The sequence below is a fragment of the Hermetia illucens genome, chromosome 3 (assembly GCF_905115235.1).
Source record: "Hermetia illucens chromosome 3, iHerIll2.2.curated.20191125, whole genome shotgun sequence".
In the NCBI taxonomy this organism is placed as follows: Eukaryota; Metazoa; Arthropoda; class Insecta; order Diptera; family Stratiomyidae; genus Hermetia; species Hermetia illucens.
This window is the reverse complement of record NC_051851.1, coordinates 163,030,549-163,052,187: the sequence shown is the minus strand read 5'-3', so window position 1 is coordinate 163,052,187 and position 21,639 is coordinate 163,030,549. Positions and strand designations below refer to the sequence as shown.

General features: G+C 44.9%; 1 protein-coding gene across 1 annotated transcript; it reads right to left on the bottom strand.

Moving 5' to 3' along the window:
* Window positions 1–588: 588 nt before the first annotated feature.
* Window positions 589–20,249, bottom strand: LOC119650686 (remodeling and spacing factor 1). Its single transcript, XM_038053648.1, has 8 exons — window positions 19,839–20,249; window positions 8,902–9,086; window positions 8,118–8,846; window positions 3,124–8,047; window positions 2,865–3,044; window positions 2,534–2,801; window positions 2,379–2,470; window positions 589–2,281 (listed from the first exon to the last, which is right to left on the bottom strand). Exons 1-8 carry the CDS (start codon window positions 19,981–19,983, stop codon window positions 1,791–1,793), a joined length of 7,014 nt encoding a protein of 2,337 aa, XP_037909576.1. The 5' UTR covers window positions 19,984–20,249; the 3' UTR covers window positions 589–1,790.
* Between the last annotated feature and the right edge of the window lie 1,390 nt (window positions 20,250–21,639).

The window sequence follows — 21,639 nt, the reverse complement described above, 5'->3', positions numbered from 1 at the left end:
AACTAATTTGCGCTAAAGTATAAGCGAAACCTCCATCGAAGGCAAAGGAAAATATGTCGGTGGGGAGCCTGGGCAAAATCGAGGAAAATTGAAAATGTCCACGACCCCCAGGTCGACAAAATGGCCAAAAATGCAAAATCGTCGGATTTCCATGGGCGATACCTTCATCAAAACCGGGCGGGACCCAGATTCTAGAAATACAAGAATTTTCACGCTACGATGCCGGGAACCCGAGAATTGAAAGAATTGAAATTGAAATTTTCCACGACCCCCGGCTCGACAAAATGGCCAAAAATGCAAAATCGTCGGATTTCCATGGGCGATCGAAAACAAACGCCGCCCAGATTCTGGAAATGCCGGTAATGTAGAGAATCAGAGGAAAGTGTTCGCCTCTATTGAGCGTCCTAAATTGCTGTGCGTCAAGATTGCCACGATAGCGTCTCGCCGGTTACCAAAGTTCCAGTCGAAGTGAATAAACTCTGGAACAATGGAACCCCGAGTTTTGACGTAGAGTTTCCTTCTACAATTGCGCTGAGACTGAAAGATAAACATATGAAAGGCAATGCTAATAAAAGTCCTCGGAGGGGATTAGGATAATATTTTGTTATTATTATTACTTTTGTTATAAACAATGTACATTTATACTCATTATATTTTTCACCTTCTCTTTCTCTCTATCTGCATTTTATATTGATTTCTTTTTTTCTAATAGTTTCGTATAGACAAAATTACATAAATATCTGTTGTTTTAAGTCTAATAATAATTATTTTAGATGTACTACCCCTTTTTGCTCATCTACGGCTTCTGTGACCACCTTAAAGAGTAATATGTAGTGATGATTCTCATGCGATAATATCCTAGAGATATTATCCGTTCATTTTGTGTTTTTCCAACAGAAGATGGGGAGAATTGAAAATGTTTCACTTTGGATGTACAATTTCATCATTTTGAATTGTCAGTTCTATGCTAAATGTGTGGAAATATCTTAACGAAAAGTGCAGATAACTGTTAACAAAATAAATAGCCTATCATAGAAATGTGTTCTCGTGTGGGATGTGTATGCAATAAAAAAAAAATATATAAAATATAATTGTTGTCACGACGTTTCACTAAATAGAAACTGCAGTACTCGCTCTTAATTAACATCATTTAATCATGTATTCAATCTTCTTCCAATCAGGACCATCTTCAACCAGAGTTTCTTAGTTTGATTCAGTATTTAAGCTTTCATTTATGTACAATCAACATAACGGTAGATAGTCGTGATTCTTTTTGATTCTCTTCGCTAGTCGTGGAGTCATTGTGATTTTTTTGTTTATAAGTGTGAGGAATTATGTGTTTGCTACCCTAATCGACACCGCTTTGTATTGCATCTGCTGCTGAACGAGCCATGCAATCTGGATGCTGCTGGTGGAGGAGTGAATCCACGCCTTTTTGGAGCGAACCGTCCGAAAGGATTCCTCGTCTTCTCCCCCTAAATCAAAGCGTCAGCTAAAGTACTCAGAATTGTTTCACTTATTATGATCGGAAACTGCTTGCAACTTCGCTATGGTATTTCTAAAGTCTATATTCGATAAGTTTATGAGAGGATTCTCTGAGTTCCTCTTGTATATGTGATTTGGATAACTTTGCGGCCCTAACCGACCAGAGTCTCTGCAACCAGTCTAAAGTGATATAACCAGTCAAGTATTTCGCGCCAATAACAGTCGGACAGATGAACCGTGTCTCCTTCTTACAACAACAAACTTATTGAATAAGAATTTAATACATAATTTACAGATTTCTTTCGTTATGAATTAAGATCATCGTGTTGAGAGCTAAAGTAACTGACCAGACCGCTGAACTCGCTCGTCGTTTCAGCAGGCGGATTTGACACACCGTTCTCCTCGTCGTTATCATCAGGGGCAGCCGAATTCAAATACGGACTATGGATCGCTTCCGGCTCTAAAATGGGTGATCTCGATTTGGAATCAAATGTCTCGAGAACTGAAGCCTTTGGCCTTTGTGGCTGCGACTGTGCCACTATTGTCGTTTCTGTGGTAGGAGTAACTGGGGCTGCTGTCGACAGAGGTGGTGTTGGAGCAGGTGCAACACTTGTAACCGGGGCAGGTGGTGCAGGAGCTGCAGCCGTCACGGGTAATGATGATGGACTTAAAGCTGCACTTACTGGGACCACAGACGCTGAAGGTGGCGGCGGCGTTGAATGCGTCGGACCGATATTTGGCGGAGGTGGATAGTAGGGCCCACCGTAGGCAGGTGTAGGACCATAAGTTGTTGGCACTGTAAAATAAAAAACCATGTCTCTCAATTCATTACCGGGAAGGATTTCACGACAGGGAACCTAACAACTCGCATTCAATCTCGCTATAGAACTTACCGGCAGGATAATCGGGAGCGGCGGGATGCATTGCAGTTTGTGGTTGCTGAGGCGGGGCAGGAGGATATCCTGGAGTTCCATACAGTGGAGGCCTGTGAAAATTTCAAACCCCTGATATAACCAATCAATCCAACAACCTCACCATAAAATCTTACCTATAGGCATGCGGAGAATTATTATGAGGCGGGACTCTTGCCGGAGGATATTCATTGGGAGCGAACGTCGCCATTGGACGCGGAGCTGGCGGCCGATTCACTCCACCTGCAACAGATGCAGGAATTCTAGGACTAGCCGGTCGCAATGGAGGCGGCCCACCAGCAAATGACGGACCCAAAGTATGATGTTGCGGCATGGGAGCACCGTGACGTATGAGTGACATACGATGTGGTGGAATCTGATTAGGGGGTGGGTAGAATCGAGAATCTACAAGAGTAAAAACAAACAATACAAACATTTGGAAATTGAGACCTCACCAACAAATTATACTTTGTTCAGGGAAAGGTGGCCTTGGTGGCCTAAGCGGTTGTTGCTGTGCAAGTACGGGAGGCGGAACCCGCGGCACCTGTGGTTGTTGCTGTGGCATTCTGGTGATTACTGAAGGCTGTGTGTTGACTGGTGGCGTGTAAAGCTGAGGCGGTTGTGCCACAGATAATCGCGTAGGACCTACTGTTTAACGTACATAAATGAAAGGTAACGCCATAATCAAATAACTAAGTCTCGTTTTGGTTCGTTCTTTAGTACTAACCTGCGGCAGGTTTTTCCGAAGATATTACCGGAGTAATTTCTTTGGTTGTTGGCGTACTAGAGGCGGAACCAGAAACTGGTGTTGGAATAGAGGAACTTGCAGCTGCCGCCGCGGCCGCAGCAGCTGCGGCTTGTTGCTTCTGGAGAGTATCACGTAGGGGTGTAATCTTTTTCCGTCTTCCGCGCGGTTTGAATGGTTCATTTCCAGCGTTTTGATTTTGCGCTATTCCAGGAAGCATCGGAACCGATGTATTTGGGTTAGTGAGCGGGAGTGGGGGAGCTGGAGACATTCCACCAATCCCGGATCCCCCCGAGCGCTGTTGGATGACTGACTGCATAGAGAGTGGAACAGTGGGAGGTAAATGCTGTCGGACTGGAGGCTCGTATGAAAGACGTGCGCCGGGCGGAAGGAACCTGGGAGCATTTCCCAACGGTGGATGAATTGTTGGCATGGGCAAGCGTTTTCGGGGTGGTTCTTGAAGTTGTGATGCAGGCGGCTCTCGGCCAATGGGAATAGCAGAAGCCAAGTGTATTTTCGGTTCGATTGTGTCACTGTCTTTTTTCTTCTGGCGAATAACATCACCAGCAATTTTGAGTTGCTGTTGCGCGAAATCCTCTTCCTCCATCATTTTAGCTATTTCCTCCTCATCCATTGCCTCAGGATCAAAATCATCTGGGAGATCTTCATCAAAATCTGTATCACCATCTTCGCTGTTTAGCTCACCTTTGCGTTGCAAATAGTCAATATCCAGAGCTTTGGCTCCCTTAATTACCGATAAGGGTACCGTTGACAACGAGTCCACAGGAGCCAGGGTAGGTGTTGCAGCTGCTTTCGCCGCTTCAGTGTTTTTCTCGGCCAACATTCTTTTGATTTCCTCCTGTTTTCGAATGAACTTTTCGCGCTCTTCGGGTGGGGTATCGGGACGCTTGACGCCGGGCTTGATTCCATCATCTGAACTTTCTTCGTCGAACGAGTCGAGATATGTAAAGCGCTTGCCACGCGTTCTAGGAACATCTTCGCTGCTATCATCACTGTCACGTCTAGCTTTAGACTTTGCCTTTGACTTGAATGATCGCTCACCTGGATCCTTCTTGTTGAACTTCCGAGGCTGTTTGCCTCCGCGTGCGCCAAGCCCGCCACTTGATTTACCTTTCGCCGCCTTCGATTTTGTCTTACGACGCTTACTTGGCCGCCAACAACCATCGCTGTCTTCGCTATCAGTCGTATCATCGCATAACTCTTCACTGTCAATTTGTTCCGACAAATCTTCCTCTGATTCGGTGTCTTGTAGCTCCCAATTGTGCTTCCGTTTTCCTTTTCGTCGTTTTGGCGGCTCGTCTGACACATCGGAATCCTCCACGATGAAATCATCCAATCGGCGACGCTCACGAGCTGCTCGTCTTTGAGGCCGCCGATTTCTATCCTTTTTTCCTTTCTTTTTAGTCTTCTTGCCCCGTTTTCGGTATACTTCCAAACTACTATCGCTTTCCGTTGACTCCGAGATGGACTCATCTTCTTCGGTCTCATAAGAACTGGTCTTGAAATCTTCATCCGAACCATCATCATCTGAACTGATATCTAGATTATTGAGTTTGCGACCCTTCTTACGTAGATTTTTGGCTAGCGACCGGGACTTGGACTTTACCGGCGCAATAACCTTTTCTTCTTCTTCCTCTTTGATCTCCTCTTTCTTAACATCCTCATGGATCTGCTTTCCGCTCACAGATTCTTCTTTCGTTTCAACTTTCGCCACGACAGTCTCTTCAACTGGCTTCACTGCGTTCAATTGCCGCTGCCGTAATTTCTCCTCCTTATCTGCTTCAATTATGGTAGAGATGTCCTTGCCTCGCCCCAAGTTTCCAGCTCCAGCAACTTCATCCATTTCCTCCTTTATTGCCGAGTTTATGAGATCTTCGTATTCGTTGAGACGATAACTGACGTTCACTTGGCGGCGCTTACGCAGCTTGTAAATCGGTTCATCATCTTCACTATCAGATGACTTTGTATTGCTTTTAGATCCGCTTTCAGACTCATTCGAGGAACTTTCCGATGCTGACGATTCATCATCCGAATCACTCGCGTCGCTCTCCTCATCTTCGTCGTCGTCCACAACAAAACGTTTCCTTGCTTTCGGGTTACGACGTCTCTTCGCTCGTTCTGCCCTACTTTTCTTCGCCTTCGAAATTTCTTCCTTCTCCGCCTCGACATTCTGCTGCACCTTTGCTTGCTCCTCTTCTTCCTTTTGCTTTTGTTCAATTTCTAATCTTTTGGCTTCCTCCTCTCTGACACGTTTCTTCTCTACCATGTTATCTAACTCCAACATTTGTCGTTCGAGGGCAACTATAAGTTGCTCCTGCTGACAAGGCGGGCAAAACCAATCGCCCTCAGGGATTATAAACAACACCGGACTCAAACACGAGCAGTGATAACCCTTGTCGCATTTATCGCAAAGCAAAATCCACTCTGGATGATCTTTCTTTCCACACTTTTGACAAGACTCATCAAGATTTTCGCCATCACTTTCAGCCCCCTCCTTGCGGGCTGTTCGGGCACGTTTCAAAGGCACCGCTTGAGATTCATCTTCAATGTCTGATTCTGGTGAAAATTCATGATCTGATTTGAATAATGGCGAACCTTGTTCCGAATATCTATCGTGAGGCAAATCATATTCATCCTCATCTTCCGGCTCGTCAGGTCCCGAACTCCATCTGTCTTTCTTCCAAACGCGACCAGTCTTTTTCTTATTCGACGCATACTTTTTGCCGGCCTCCGCCTCACTATTATACTCTTCTGTGTCCTCAGAAGATTCCGTCGGGGCTGGAATTCCCTTTGAGGATTTCTCCTCCTTTTTCTTCTTCTTAAATTCCGCTTTCATCTTTTTAAGCGCCTCTTCTTCAAGTTTCCTTCGTTCGGCTTCCTCACGAATTTTCAACTGAGCAATTCGTCGCGACTGACGCACAGGCGTGTCGGCTTGAGAATCAATTATGTTGCTGGCATCAATGTCTCGTTTTTGCCCCCGCGGTTTACGTTGTCCTGGGGTCCCTTTCAAACCCGGTTTTGATCCGTTTGCTTCAGGCTCCAATTTGGGCATCTTATCTAACGCAGGGGCATCCTCATCCTTTATTGCTTCGTCGATCGGCGGCTCTGGCTCTAACGAAGGAATTTCCGGGATCCTCGAATTCCTAGGCTTCCTTCCAGGCTTTCTGCCCCGACCTCTAGTAGCCGCCACCTTGATAGGAGTACCCGCCGCTGTATGCCTTGTTGTTCTCGTCTGAATCAAGACCGGCGTAGGGACCTTTGTCGGTCCAATTTCAACTCCACCAGCGGCCAGCACATCACCGTCGGATATTTGCAAGGGGTCCACCTCATCTGCACTGCCGTTGGCAACGTTATTATTATCCTGGCGAGGATTCTCTTCTTCGCTGGTACTTTCATGCCTTTCATTCGATTTTCTTGTTCTTTCGATTTTCTTTCGCGCTTCACTATTAACTGCTTTCAAACGCATCTTGGGGCGTTTGCCACCGACATCCTCATCTTCTTCAGTCGGTGGGGCCGCACTGTCCGAATTCAAATCCGATTCGCTTTCTGAACAACTGCGAATTTTCTCCTCACTTAGTCTGCGCTTTCGTGAATTTGTCGCGGCAACCTCTGGAGCAACAACAGACTCTTCTGTATTCGCGGCTGTATCACAATTCTTGTCATTACTCATCGATTTTTCAAGTTTAGTTGGTTCTTGCACCGATTTCGGAGTTCCTACACTTTCCAGCTTCTCGGCTGTAATGAATTCTGCATTACTAGAATCATCTTGAACTTCATTCTCAGTCTGTGGTTTATCCTCCGACAATTTGCAAACCTCCCCGGCTTTTACTTCTGGGTCTAATTCTTCTGCTTGAGGTGTTTCCGGTTGTTTTTCGGTGTTTTCCTCGCTTATAACTTTTGCCGAAGTTTCTTCGCTAATCTTTTCTGAATTTGTATCATTTCCAGGCACATCTGTTTCTTCGCCATCTTTACTCTCCGTTTTTTCTTCCGCAGTGTCTTGAATTTCATTTTTAGAATTTAAATTCGTTTCCAGCGCACACTCTTTCGAATCATCCTCCGATAATTCCTTCTTCTGAATCTCTAAACCATCCTCCTTAAGTCCCTCGTCTGACTTTACATCCGCATTCAAATCGTTAACATTTTTTGAACTATCTTTCTCGATGCTCACCTCACCATTGATCGCACAACTTTTGCTCTCATTGTTCTTGTTCTCGTCTGCCACAACAGTTGCTTTTGGGTCAATACTTTTTACCTTTGGTTGGATTTCAACGCTTCGTTCTAAGAGGACAGAACCGCTTTTATTGCTCTCTTCATGCGAATTCCCTACCGCACATTCTTTCCCATTGCCTTCGCCATAAAAATACATGACGTCTTCCTCTATTGCTTCCCCGACTGGCTCGTCGTTTTCCTCACAGCCTAAGTATATGTCACGCAGAAAAAACGTTGAAGATGACTCACATTCCTTGCCGCTTCCTTCGCCTTTTACGATAAGTACCTTCTCTTCGATTGCTTCTCCTACTTCATTATCCTCGGCGTCATCTTCTGCCTCCTCTTCTTCCTCTGCCTCTTCCTCTTCAGCGTCTGCATCATCGTCATTCGCAGCTTCATCATCGTCAGCCTCATTCTCTTTACTCCCACCATCGCCGTCATCTTCATCGTCCTCCTCTTCTTCACTCTCTTCGTCGTCATCCTCTTCTTCGTCCTCCTCGCTCGATTTTTCGTATTTACTTTTTTTACCATGCCGATCATCCAACAGGGTTGGTCGGGTCTTTTTCAAAGAAGGTTCGTCAGTCTCAGGATCTCCATTTGCGTTCTCCAATGTACGTTTCTTGCCATTCGATTTTTCCTCGTTTCCTGATATTTTTGATTGACTAATTACGAGAGGCTGAAAATCAAAAATATTTTGTTAACATTCGGACTAACATACAATTACCGGAGACAAAGTCCTAAATTACCTTGATCTTCCGCGCGTTGGATTTCTTCCCATTGACTTGTACCTCGACCTTGGAAGTACCATTCACTGCTTCCACAGGCTTATCATTTTTCACTTCATCCACAGGAAGTGTTTTTCCATTCGTTTCTGGAAGCTTCTCTTCCTCTTCATCCTCCTCATCCTCATCATCGTCATCTTCTTCCTCCTCTTCCTCTTCACCTTCTTCTTCCTCCCCTTCGTCAGAGTTCTCTTCCTCGGCATCCTCTTCTGTGTCTTCCTCCTTTGTCTCTTTGCTGCTTCCATTCTGTACTTCACCATTCTTTTCTGTTACACTAGTTTCTAACTTAATTTTTATATTGGGAACTTTTGCTTTCATATTGCTACAATTCGACGATGATTGACTGTCATCTTGCTCTTCAGGTGGCGGAGGCTTAATAACCGCATTTCCGCAACTATTACTACTGCTGTCCTCGTCAATGACACCGATCAGAGACGGAAGAACAACTTCGTTCCCCTTCAGGCGACTGATCAATGTTTCCATTTCTGAACGATTCGAGGCAACAACTTGCCAAATCTCTTCATCCAAGTGCTCCTGGTAGATTCGAAAATTACACGATGGATCTTGCGTAAGCCAATACGAATGGCCCAGTCTGTCGCGTCCTATGGGTTCAGAACGTAGTTCTTCGGCACTCAAATTTGAAAATTTGTTACGGAATTTGCCATTCAACTGGAACTGATATTCAAGGATGGCCTGGAATCAAATTTCATTTCAGATAACGCTGTGATTACCAACAAGAAGGACTTACCGTCAGGATTCGAAGTTTAACTTTAAGACTTGATTTCTTGTAACCAAAACGTTCGATCTCCCAAGCGTCCTGTGCTGAATATGAATAGCAGAACTTTACCAAGGCAGACTCCCATGCGGTTTCATGCACTGTTTTTCGCATCTTCCGGAGAAGTTTGACGTGTAGATCCCGAAGACCGGGGGCAACTGTTGAGAATCGAAAAATCCAATATTAAAAAACTTCCAAATATAAGTGGACGTTGGACGCTTAGCAAAAACCCATAAGAAAGAGAGGATGGAGGATGCTGTACAACAGTGACTTGCCTTTGATCATTCAATAGAAACAAGCCGGAATGCCGGAAACTGGACAGGCTGCAGGTTTTGTGTTCATCTTGTGTGAACAACACCAAGTGAACTCTGTCGCTAAAACACACATTCTGGCTGGTTTCGTTAACTTACCAGCCCCACCCATTCGTCCTGGAATGCGATTTGCTGACACAGTGAAAAACCAAGGCCAAGACGAACCTATCGCTAACAGTTTACATCAAGAACTATCTTCGATTATTGCTACACTGGATGAAGTGGCATTCGCGCACGTTTCAAATCTAAAATTTACCACAATATCGTCAATCTGCCGCTCTCTATAGTTCTGAGTGTTGGCCGACTATAAAAGCCTATGAAAGGCGCCTTGCGGTAATGGAGATGAAGATGTTGCATTGCACTGGTGGCGTGACACGTTTTGATCACGTCCGAAATGAGGATATCCGCAATCGATGAGGTCGCACCGACCGTGGAAAACTGCGTGTAAGGCGTTTTCGATAGTATGGTCACGTAATTCGAGGACAAAGGAGAATTGATTGCTTTATTCCATGAAAAATGTAGCACACGATAAATAGCAGTCAAGTCAGTCTTGTCTAGCGGACTTTTTGAAACAATTCCGGGCTATTGGGTCTTCTGGCCAAAAACAGGGTCCTGAAAGGGCGAGAAAGACTACATCAGCCGAAGACAGACTGATGCGGAGATTCGAGATCGGTTTAAAAATTAGGAGGACGAATAGGAGGAGGAGGAGATTAAAAAGAGCTCAAAGGTGCTATCAACGGTTCATCAGAGGGTCAGAGAGGGCGGATTTCATGGCCCACGTCTCGCAAAAAAAGCATTTTTTAAATGGAAGAACGCGGAGAGAACGCTATTTATGGGCAAAGGATCACAAAAATTCGGCACTGAAACAGTGGCAAACTATTCTCCGATGAACCCCAACCTAATATTTTTAGGTCGGATGGGATCCACCACGTATGGAGAAGATCAAGTTAGCGATTCAGTGGGGAGTGTATCCAGACCACAGTAGGCCAACCGGTGTGCAGGATGATCTGGGGCTGCTTTTCGTTTTATGGTGTGAAAGGACTTTCATAAATTGATGGAAGAATCAATTGTCTAGCCTATAAACGAATTTTGGAGGAGCATCTGATAACTTGCATTTAAGAGCAATATCAGTGTTCAAATAAGGTCATGTTTCAAGACGATTCTGCTATAGAGATGTGCAACTTTCTGGCCGAAAACTCAGTAAAGCAGCTAACTGGGCCCAGGAACAGCTGGAATTTAAACCTCATAAAAAACTAGTGGGCGCTAATGAAAAAAAAGGTAGCTGATTAGAAGCCGAAAAGCCAACATGAGCTGGATTTAATCCTCTTAAGGACATGGAATTTTTGGGGATCTGCTCGCATATCCAACATCGAAATCCTTCAAAAAATATAATATTAATAATCGTTGGCGCAACAATCCATATTGGATCAGGGCCTTGAAGTGTGTTAGAGCACTTCATTCAAGACCGTAACGGTACACTACAGTACACTGTAGAAGGTAATGTGATCAAAATTGCGCTCGCCAGAGATTATTACCCTGATTTGACTCAGGTACTCATTCACATCTGAGCCGACTGGTGTCCGACGGTAAGTCACGATACAAATCCCAGTGCCACCAGTGAGATTTGAACCGCGACCTTCCGTACGAGAGCCTTGTACTCTAACCACTGAACTAATCGGACACGTCGAAAATGGGTAGGGAAAAATTATTTGGCCAAGGACTACACTAAGAACCCTCACTGTCTTCTATGCAGCAAAATCAAAGCCAAGCCGCCCAAGATCTGCTAGCACAGAAAGTGTATGGAAAGGAAATCGATGTTATTATTGTCTGCGAACAATGACGTGGCTGTGCTAGCTGTTGGTCTAGATCTCGGAACGGTGTGCAGTAAATCTGCAACTGTATGATCGTTGCCTTCCAGAGATGAGGAGTACAACCCTTCAACTCTCCGAAGAATTGAAATATCTGGGAATTATTCTAGACAAGAAGGTTCTTTGGGACAAACATGTAGAGATAAAGATGAAACGAGCTCTCACAGCTTAGGGGCCGTGTAGGCGGACCTTTGCCTCGACATGTTCGCTTATGCATCCGTAGTGTGGTGGATTAAGGTGAAACAAAAATAATGTTCGCTGTAAACTAGCCACACTGCAAAGAACTGTGTGTCTGGGTACCACCGGTGCCATGAACACCGCATCCAGCGCAGCTCTGAATGCATTACTTAATTTGCAGCCCTTGGATTTCTTTATTCAGAGCACTGCAATGAGAGCAGCTCACAGACTAATTCAATTAGATTTATGGAAAAACCATGAGCGTGGGGGCACAGAGCATTGGAAGAGTCATTGGGAGAACTGAATCTAGTTTTCCCAATGCCTTCCGATTCTCAGATCCCCATACATATGTTTGGTAGAAGATATAATGTTATCTCGAAATGGAGAGAAAACTGGGATGAACCAGAAGAATGCGTGTCAGGATATACTGATGTCTTCCACACCGATGGCTCAAAGACAAACAATGGTTCTGGAGCACGAGTCTCCTCTTGAATAAAAACGAGAAGTGGTCTTACAATACACAATGGTCTTTCAGGTTGAAGTGTATACGATCCTAAGAGCGACAACCTGGATGATTGACGAGCGATTGAAGGGCAGACACATCACAATCTGTAGCGATAGTCAAGCTGCATTGAGAGCGTTGAGTAGTACTATAGCCCAGCGATGTAGAAACCGAGTGAATTCTGTTTCTAGATTCAATACGGCGGATTTACTCTGGGTACCTAGTCATTGTGGTGTAGAGAGAAATGAAATCTCGGATGCCTTAGCAAAAGAGACCTCAACTTTCCTCACCAACAATTGAAGTGTCGGTAGCATTGGCTGATGCTCCTATCAAAAACTAGGAAAAAGCTTCCCATAATGACAGGTGGCGAAGCCTTAATACTGATAGACACACCAAAATTTTCCTGTCAGAACCAAACCACACTGCAAAGTTTATCCTGTCGAAAAGCAAGAAGACTTCAGAAGTATTGTGGGCAATCTGACTGGCCATAATTCACTAGCTGGGCATATGTTCATAATAGGAATTATCCAAGACAATACGTCGTTTGATGAGCTACTGAACAACCAGAACATCGGCGAGTTGGAGGTCCCGCCAACTGAAGACGACGGACAAATACTGCCACCACCAAGTTTAGGAGAAACAGTCCGTGCAATTCATCGGCTAAAAAATCACAAGTCGCCAGGAGCCGATGGAATTACAGCCGAATTGGTTAAATATGGAGGCGACCAGTTACACCAAGTGGTTCATCAACTTGTGCTCAAGGTATGGGACAGCGAATCAATGCCTGACGATTGGCAACGAGGCATTATCTGTCTCATACATAAAAAGGGAGATACCACACAGTGCAGCAATTATAGAGGTATCACGTTGCTGAGTACCATCTATAAGATATTCTCCACTATCTTGCTAGGCCGGATAGCCCCATACGCTCAGAACATCATTGGCCCATACCAAAGAGGCTTCACTCCAGGCAAATCAGCAACAGATCAGATTTTCTCTCTGCGGCAAGCGATGGAAAAACTGTTGGAATATGGACAACAGTTGCACCATCTGTTCATCGACTTTAAAGTCGCCTATGATAGCATAGCCAAGGTAAAACTATACACGGCCATGAGAGAATTCGGTATCCCGACGAAATTAATAAGACTGACTAGGCTGACCCTGACCAATGTGCGAGGCCAGATAAAAGCAGCAGGATCACTCTCAAGACCATTCGACATCAACAACGGTCTACGACAAGGGGATGCGCTATCATGCGTCCTCTTTAACCTGGCCCTCGAGAAAGTGATCCGTGATGCCGAGGTAAATGCAAGAGGTACGATCTTCTTCAAGTCCACCCAACTACTGGCCTATGCTGACGATATCGACATCATGGGAAGAACCACCCGAGATGTACAAACTGCCTTCATCCAGATCGAGCAGGCGGCGCGAGATCTTGGGCTGCACATCAATGAAGGCAAGACAAAATATATGGTGGCAACGTCAGCACCGAAGACGAATCAACCAACAACATCAAACCGCACTGGTCAAACACAAACACGAACAAGAATAAGGATAGGAGAATACAACTTTGAGACCGTTGACAATTTCTCCTATCTAGGGTCGAAAATCACAACCGATAATAACTACGATGATGAAATCCGCGCACGGTTGTTGTCAGCCAACAGAGCCTATTTCAGCTTACAAAGACTGTTCCGCTCGAAACGTCTCACCATAGGGTCAAAGCTCTTACTGTACAAGACTATGATCTTGCCAGTCCTCATGTATTCCTCGGAAAGTTGGGTTCTTAGCAAGAAAAATTGCGAACTCTTGGCCGCGTTCGAGAGAAGAATCCTCCGAAGAATTTTTGGCCCCCTACATGAGGATGGACGATTCCGTAGCCTACACAATGAGGAAATCTATGAGCGATACCATGACCGTCCGGTTGTGGATAAAATCCGGCTCAATAGGTTACGGTGTCAGGTCACTTAATCCGTATGAATGAGGATGATCCCACCCGGAAAGTCTATAAGGGCAATATCTATGGTAGAAAAAGAAGACGAGGCAGACCCTGCCTAAGATGGAGCGATGGCGTGGGTCAGGACGCCAGACAGCTTTTAGGGATATAGAATTAGTGGACCTCGGCGCAAAACCGGGATGTCTGGAGTTCCTTATTAAGGCAGCCCTAGACCGGATACCGGTTGTTGCGCCGTTGATGATGATGATGATGAATACGTGTCCATCATGTAATGAGGAAGCGGAATCCACGGAACATTTTCTATGTGAGTGCCCCGCCTACGGACGCTCCAACTGCAGCGGATAGCATCACATCCACTAATGGAAGTCCTGCGAGACATAAACGAATCCGGGATATTCCGTTATACGGGGGAATCGAGTACAATGGACTCCTCTGAGTGCTCAGAGGCTTTGCCTCTCTCCCACCTCAAACACACACACCTTTCAGACTTTTGGGTTGGGTAGTTTCCAAAAATGAGTCCTGAGAGGATCGGTTTAGCCATTTTGGAGAAAAGTGCGTGTGACAGACAGACACACAGTAAATCGATTTTAATATTGTTTTGTTTTACACAAGACCTTAAAAATAGAGGGGTTAGGTTAGATATAGAAGATGAAAAGAGCAGGAAAAACACCAGCAGGAGGGGGAAGAGTGAAGCTAATCTGATTCCAATCTATTTTATAAGACCTATCCAGAGGGATCTATTATCCGCCATGAAGAGATCAAGTGGCGAGTTGAAACGCTTAACCGAAGTTGGTCCTATGCTAATAGAACTTTTGAAATAATAAAAAAATTTTTCTGTTTCGCTGGTGTAGATAGTTATTCTTGCAAATACCGATATTTCGGGAACTACTTGTTCCCTTCATCAGTACTAACAAGTCCAGCACAAGTTAGCACTAATGAAGGGAACAAGGGGTTCCCGAAATATCGTTCCATTCAGAACGAATGGCGTCACGTGTTAGTTGCCAGACATCAGAAAAAGCATAAAGAAGGGGATCAGGATGCCGGTCGTTCTTGCCCTTTCTTTGTAAGAATTTCAACTATGCCCAGGAACCCAAAGTGTAAGCACTTTTTTGGTTGTTCAGACAGGTTTCAGACGAGCTTCCCTCATTTTGATCGTGGGCTCGAACAGCCAGGTAATTGACTGGGGTTTTGTTAATGAGAGCTTTAATGGCTTGAAGAGAGTCCGTGTTGATTAGGATTTTCTTTAGCTAAGCCGTACCTGATAGCTGGGACAATGACTAATAGCTCGGCCGAGAGAACAACGGTTTTGGTGGTCCTAAGCGTAGAGCAGAGTGGTTGTACCTTTGAAAAAACCGCACATCTGGCGTTTATGGCGACGACCGAGACATCAGTAGCCAGGATCGTAAAGCCAAGGGTTTCCCATTTTTGAGCTTCGGAGGAGTCGTTATACCCATAGGGGTTTGATATGGAGTAGTGCTTGAACGAAATGGGGGTTACATCTGCATATGAATTTTCTAGGATAGAGTAAAATTTCTTGAAATCAGCCGTTAGTGTGTTTGAGGTGATGTAATTGTCTCTGATGAGGGCATAAAAGGAGTTGAACATTTTGGCATTAAGAATCTCTTTGACTGCTAGTAAAGGTTTCCTGTAACAGGGAAGTTTGGTTGCTATCGCAAAGATGACATGCAGAGAAGGCCTCATAAAGCCAAGGCAAAGCCTCAGAGAAGCCGTCGTAAGAAATTCGATTTTCTTCTCAAGTTGTTTGGTAGCGAATACTGAAAAGGGGGCATAGTCAAGGATTGGTCTAACGATCCCTACAAATAGCTTGGTGAAGTCTAAAGGTGACCAGGATAACGAATTAGATGTATATTGTATAAAAAACAAATGAAGTGTTTGTTTTTCGAATTTCCGCCGCTCAAGCCTGGCAAAACGGAACTCCGCCATGCTATTAACATAGTATGCTGGTCCCAAGCCCAGGTAAAGGAGGGTTTGAGGCAACGTACTCTGTACTATCCTCAGTAAAAACAAAAATAAAATGCTGAGATCAGGGAAAGAGATAAATAGAGTATAGTTGGAGTTATTCTACTATGCTAAATCCTACCTGATCTCTCTTGGTGACAGGCCCCGCGACAGGTCGACCAAGAAAATGCATAGAATGTCGTTACAAACATGATGATCGGATTGAGTGACAAACCTCGGAGAAATGCTAGGGCGTCCACCTCAGTCGACGCGGCGGGACGGGCCCCGGTCCTGTCGAGAAATGGGCAAGGGTTCTTGACGCATGGACGGCGTCAGGACGTAAGCAAGTTAGTCCGCACACAACGAACAAAACAAATACGTGTCTGCACGCTAAATGTCGGTACCCTAACTGGAAACGGAGGAACTCGCAAGAGCCCTTCGGAAAATGTGCATTGACATCTGCTCTCTGCAAGAAACCCGATGGGCTGGTGCCAAAAGCTGCGACATTGAACGCGAACGCTGGTTTCCGTAATGCCTTTAAAGAAGTCGAACGATTTGATGATCGACTGATGAAACTCACCATTATATCAGCTGATCGCACTATTCACTTCTTCACCGCGTATGCACCACAGACAGGTCGACCTGATGCCGAGAAAGATGCCTTCTGGCAACTTCTCGATGAAAAGACTTGTCACGTGCCGGCTGACGATTACATAATCATTGCCGGCGACCTTAATGGTCATGTGGGTGAAAAGGCAGACGGTAACAGGTGTCATGGGGGAAGGGGGTTCGGAACGCGCAATGAAGATGGCGAGGGTATAATCGATTTTGCGGACACCCATGACCTTGTACTTATGAATACATGGTTCATCAAACGATTGTCCCATCTTCCCACATTTTATAGTGGGAACAATAAAACGCAAATCGACTATATTCTCATAAGACGCCAACATTTTACCACTGTCACTGATTGCAAAGTCGTTCCCTATGAGACCATCGCACCTCAACCTCGGCCGTTGATTGCCGTCCTGCGAATTAAGCCACCGATAAAACGGTGTGAGGAACGCACTGGGCCGCCGCGCATTAAATGGTGGCGATTTGGTGAGAAGAAAGAAGAAACGGTCTCACTCATACGATTGCCAACCATTACGAATGTGGAAGAATCATGGAACCAAATGAAAGACACGATCCACAAAGCGGCCTCTGCAACCCTCGGGGTCACCAAGCCGGGTAAGCGGTACATTATCCGAGATACTTGGCTTTGGAATGATGATGTTGAAATGAAGGTCCGTGAAAAGAAACACCTCTACCTCAAATTTCTCGACGATAAAACGCCTGCTAATTGGCAAATTTATAAGAATGCCAACCGGGAAGCAAAGAAAGCGGACGCTGTCTCCCGAGCGAACCACTTCAAAAATCTTTACGATAAACTAGACACTCGGGATGGCGAGAACTGTATCGACTTGCTAAAAGCCGTGATGAACGCACACAGGATATCGAACACTTCTGTTGTGTTAATGACAAGAACGGTACTTTGCTTACCAACCGTCGAGCTGCAACGGATAGATGGCGAGAATACTTCGAGCAGATTTCAACTGAAGAATTTGCTCATCCTCCACTTCCACAATCATTGCCGACATTTGGAGCAGTTCCACCAGTCAGCGCAACTCAAGTCGAGGGGGCAATAAAACAAATGAAATCGGGGAAAGCAACAGGACCTGACGACATCGCATCTGAGCTCTGGAAAGCGAAGAGCTGGGACCCAACACTGTGGCTCAGTGAATTCTTTAACCGGGTTATTCAGGAAGGAAGAACACCATCTGACTGGCAAGAAAGTACCACTGTTCCAATATGGAAAAAGAAAGGTAGCCCAGCAGAATGTTCAAATTACCGTCCGATCCGGTTACTTTCCCATACCATGAAGATTTTTGAACGCATTCTTGACAACCGTATTCGCGAAATCGTTGAAATAACCGTGAATCAAGCCGGATTTGTCAAGAACTGCGGAACTACTGACGCAATACACGCTGCGCGGTTACTCATGGAGAAACACCGTGAGAAGCATCGCCCTCTTTACATTGCCTTTCTGAATCTAGAGAAAGCGTTTGACCGTGTACCACACGAACTCATCTGGTATGCTTTACGACAACACTTCGTGCCAGAAGAACTCGTGCGCTGGGTTCAATTGCTCTACCACGATCCGAAAAGTAAAGTTCGAAGTATGGCGGGTGTATCAAAACCGCTTCGTGTCTCTGTTGGTGTTCATCAAGGAAGTGCCCTCTCACCACTCCTCTTTGTCGTTGTTATGGACACCGTCACACGGGATATCCAACGTCCAGCGCCCTACACACTGCTTCATGCAGATGATGTTTTCCTAGCATCTGATAGCAAAAATGATCTCGAGCAACTTGTTCAAAAATGGAATGATCGCCTCATGTAAAGCCGGTCTCAGATTGAATTTAAACAAAACTGAATTTTTGGCGACCGATCCCCATGAAACAGGCACAATCACTGTCAGTGGCAGTGATCTGCCCAGAACTGAGCGATTTAAATACCTCGGGTCAACGCTATCAGCCAATGCAGAACTGCGTTATGAAATTGCTTCACGCATTAACGCAACCCGGATGAAGTGGCGTTCCACAACTGGTGTCCTTTGTGATCGACGAATCAACGAACGTCTCAAATCTAAAATTTACCGCAACGTCGTCCGTCCAGTCGCTCTCTATGGTTCTGAGTGTTGGCCGACCATAAAAGACAATGAACGGCGTCTTGCGGTAATGGAGACGAAGATGCTACGTTGGACTAGTGGCGTGACACGTTTTGATCACATCCGAAATGAGGATACCCGCGATCGTTATGGGGTTGCACCGATCGTGGAAAAGTTGCGAGAGAGGCGTCTTCGATGGTATGGTCACGCAATTCGTGCAGACGAGAGTTCACTTGCCAAGATTGGTCTGCACATCGAAGTCGATGGTAAACGACCAAAAGGCAGACTAAGCAACGGTGGCTTGATACGCTGGATGGGGATTTGAAAGCCTCGAGATTGCACCCAGATCAGGCATTCGATAGAGCCAAATGGCGAAGCCGATCACGACGAGCCGAACCCGCTTGTGAACGGGACAAAGGCTGAAGAAAAAGAAGAAGAAGAAAGAAGCCTGACAAAACGGATACATCGTTTAGTACTTTGTTCCAAAATTTAAGGAAAATTTTAAAAAATATTCTAGTGATAGTGAAAATATAAACGATGCCATTTCGTTCATAATTTCGCCTCTCCAACCGCAACTATGAGGGACATTTTTGTAGGTATTCATTTTGACATTAACACATTGAGTGCTAGGGAGGAATGGGGTATCACAGTTCCCTAAGCCAGACGAGGTTTCTAATTTATTATGTTCTTTGAACACATAATGAATCTTTTTTCCGTTCCTGGGGACGCTATTTCAACGCTTTTAGGATCTTGCATGTCGTATCTATGTTCAAAAATTAATAAAAATTAAAGTAATAACGATAAAAACTGAAGTTTTGTGTGCGCATTTCTTTTGCCAGAGAATTTCTGATAGATGGACAAATATTAGCTTTGAAGCACGTTTGAAAGAATTTTGAAGAATAAATGCCTAAATTCAGTGCTCAGTAGCTGAATCAATGAAGCAAGGATGCAGAAAGTTTCACAACAAAAAAACGCGACGCTGGTGGCTGAAGCATCAATTCTTGTTCTGCGAATGCGTTTCTATCAAGTTAACTTCAGGCGTCCTTTGTCTACAGCGTCCACATTTGAAATTACTTAAACTCCCTGAATATCCCCCAACAGTTACCTAAAATCTTCTCTTCATAAATATAAACAAATCCATCTCTAAAATCGACCCCAAACCAACTTCCAAAAATTCTGTCAACAACTCCACCATGAATTTGACAATCGAACGCGTGACATTTCACCCGGGACGCATCAAACGCCGACAAACCGATCCGGCGAATTTGGCGAGACGACAGCCAAGCGATCGCAACAGCGGCACCCCCTAACAAAGTCTCATAGAAATCAAACAATCCCACGACCAACAACAATTTGCCGTCAAATTCCCTTCCCCGGCGCACTGGGATTCCGGCCAGCCACACCAGCTTCTTGCACTTCTACTTCCTACCTTCATCCGTATTTTCCAGCCATTCCTGCAGCAACTGAATGTCCGGCTGCTGAATGTTGAGCATTGACGAGAACTTCTCGAAGAACGAGCAGACAATCGCGAAATTCGGATCGTTCGCACAGGAGGCTTCGCTGCCGGACGCCATTTTTCCAGCTTTCCTTTGCGTTTCAACTCGACCCCGAACCAACTGACGGAACACAACTTTCGATTCACTTAAATTACACTTTTACGACACGCCCGCGCGACCAAAAACATTCTCACACGCTGCTCACCGCTTGCACGACACTTATGAAATGTTTTTAGACTGCGAGCCCGAGCAATTCACGCCGAGAATCGAAGTAAATCGCGTAAACACCATGACACCAAAACTTGGCGACTTCGAGGCGAATCGGCGCTTTGGATTGAATGGTTTTCATCAGGGGTGGTAGTAGAGCCTTTGTAGTAGATTATGCCCGGGCGAAACGTTTAGTCAGTGTGAAAACCGGTTCGCATATTAACTTGTTGGCGCAGAACTCTTATGTTTTAAAGTTTGACTGCATTCTACTAGAGGCGCGATAAATTATAAAAATTGCTGCGCTTACTGCTTGAATTTAAATCGTTCAAAAGTTTATTTAGCTTCACGTAATATAAAATATGCGCACTAAAAACAATTTGCTTACAAAAAAACATTTTAAGGTTGTTTTTTCTTAATTTGAATTAATTACATTTTAGTTTACATTTCTTATTATATTTTTATGTCGATTATCCATAGACCTAGGAAGGTCTCTATCGATTAGAAGAGGTTTCATTCAGTATGCTCATTTTAGTTTGGAGCATATTGGGCTCCTTCTATTCCTTCGGGTTTATTGCAGAGCGCAGATAGCAATGTGTCTTTTTCGAATGGCTCTTGTAAGTTCCTTGCAGTTAGGGTACCACCATTTAGTATGTAGACGCGTATTTGTTTGGCTCGAACTAACTTACTTACGTCCTGACGCCATTCATGCGTCAAGAACCCTTGCCCATTTCTCGACATTACCGAGGCTTGGAATTTAGGATTCAGCATAGTGGAATAACTCCGGCTATACTTTATTTATCTCTTTCTCTGATCTCATCATTTTATTTTTGTTTTACTGAGGATAGTACAAAGTTCGTTGCACTTGAAGAAAGATATCATACTCCATTGAATTCCTCCACGTCCTCCAGACAAGGCAACAGGGCATTATGAAGAACGTCACCGATATCAAGAAAAAATAATATCGGTAACAGAATGCAACCCTGGCGGACACCAGCCTGCTCTCTGTCAGTCAAGCTTTCGAGATGTTCTTCAATGCTTTCCAGGATTATTTTAGATATTATCTTTGCAACGGCAGGGAACACCCAGATACCCATCCAATTGCCAAACTTAAAACGTGTGTCCTTCTTTGGAATCTTGACGATCACTGCCTACTTCCACTCTCTGGGGAAGGTCTCGGAATTCTAAGATTTCCGTACGGGTAGAAGTAGCAGATCCGTAGCAACTGCAGGTAAAAAATCTGCAGGGAGACGGTCAAGCCCAACGACTTTACTCCGTTAGCATGCATTGATGGCCGAAATGATTTCTCGTCTGATTTGAGGAACGGTCCGTATTCGTATGCTACGGTAACTAGCCGTTTCATCTGCAAGAGGAGAAACATCACCGGATATGATACGGGTAAGAACCGTATTGAAGTGTGCTTTCCCAGTCTTCAGTTACTTGCCATAGTGGATGATAAGTCAGCCGTTAACATCCTTCACAGAACCATCGGACTGTTTGCAACAACATGCAAGCTGTTTCGCGATGCAG

Bases quoted from the DNA above. Each gene is read 5' to 3' on its own strand.
- LOC119650686 (XM_038053648.1), bottom strand. From the start codon at position 19,983: ATGGCGTCCGGCAGCGAAGCCTCCTGTGCGAACGATCCGAATTTCGCG. The intron at 9,087-19,838 runs GTAGGAAGTAGA...GATTCTCAACAG, and splicing joins GCTGGAAAATACGGATGAAG to TTGCCCCCGGTCTTCGGGAT. The intron at 3,045-3,123 runs GTTAGTACTAAA...TACGTTAAACAG, and splicing joins TTCGGAAAAACCTGCCGCAG to TAGGTCCTACGCGATTATCT.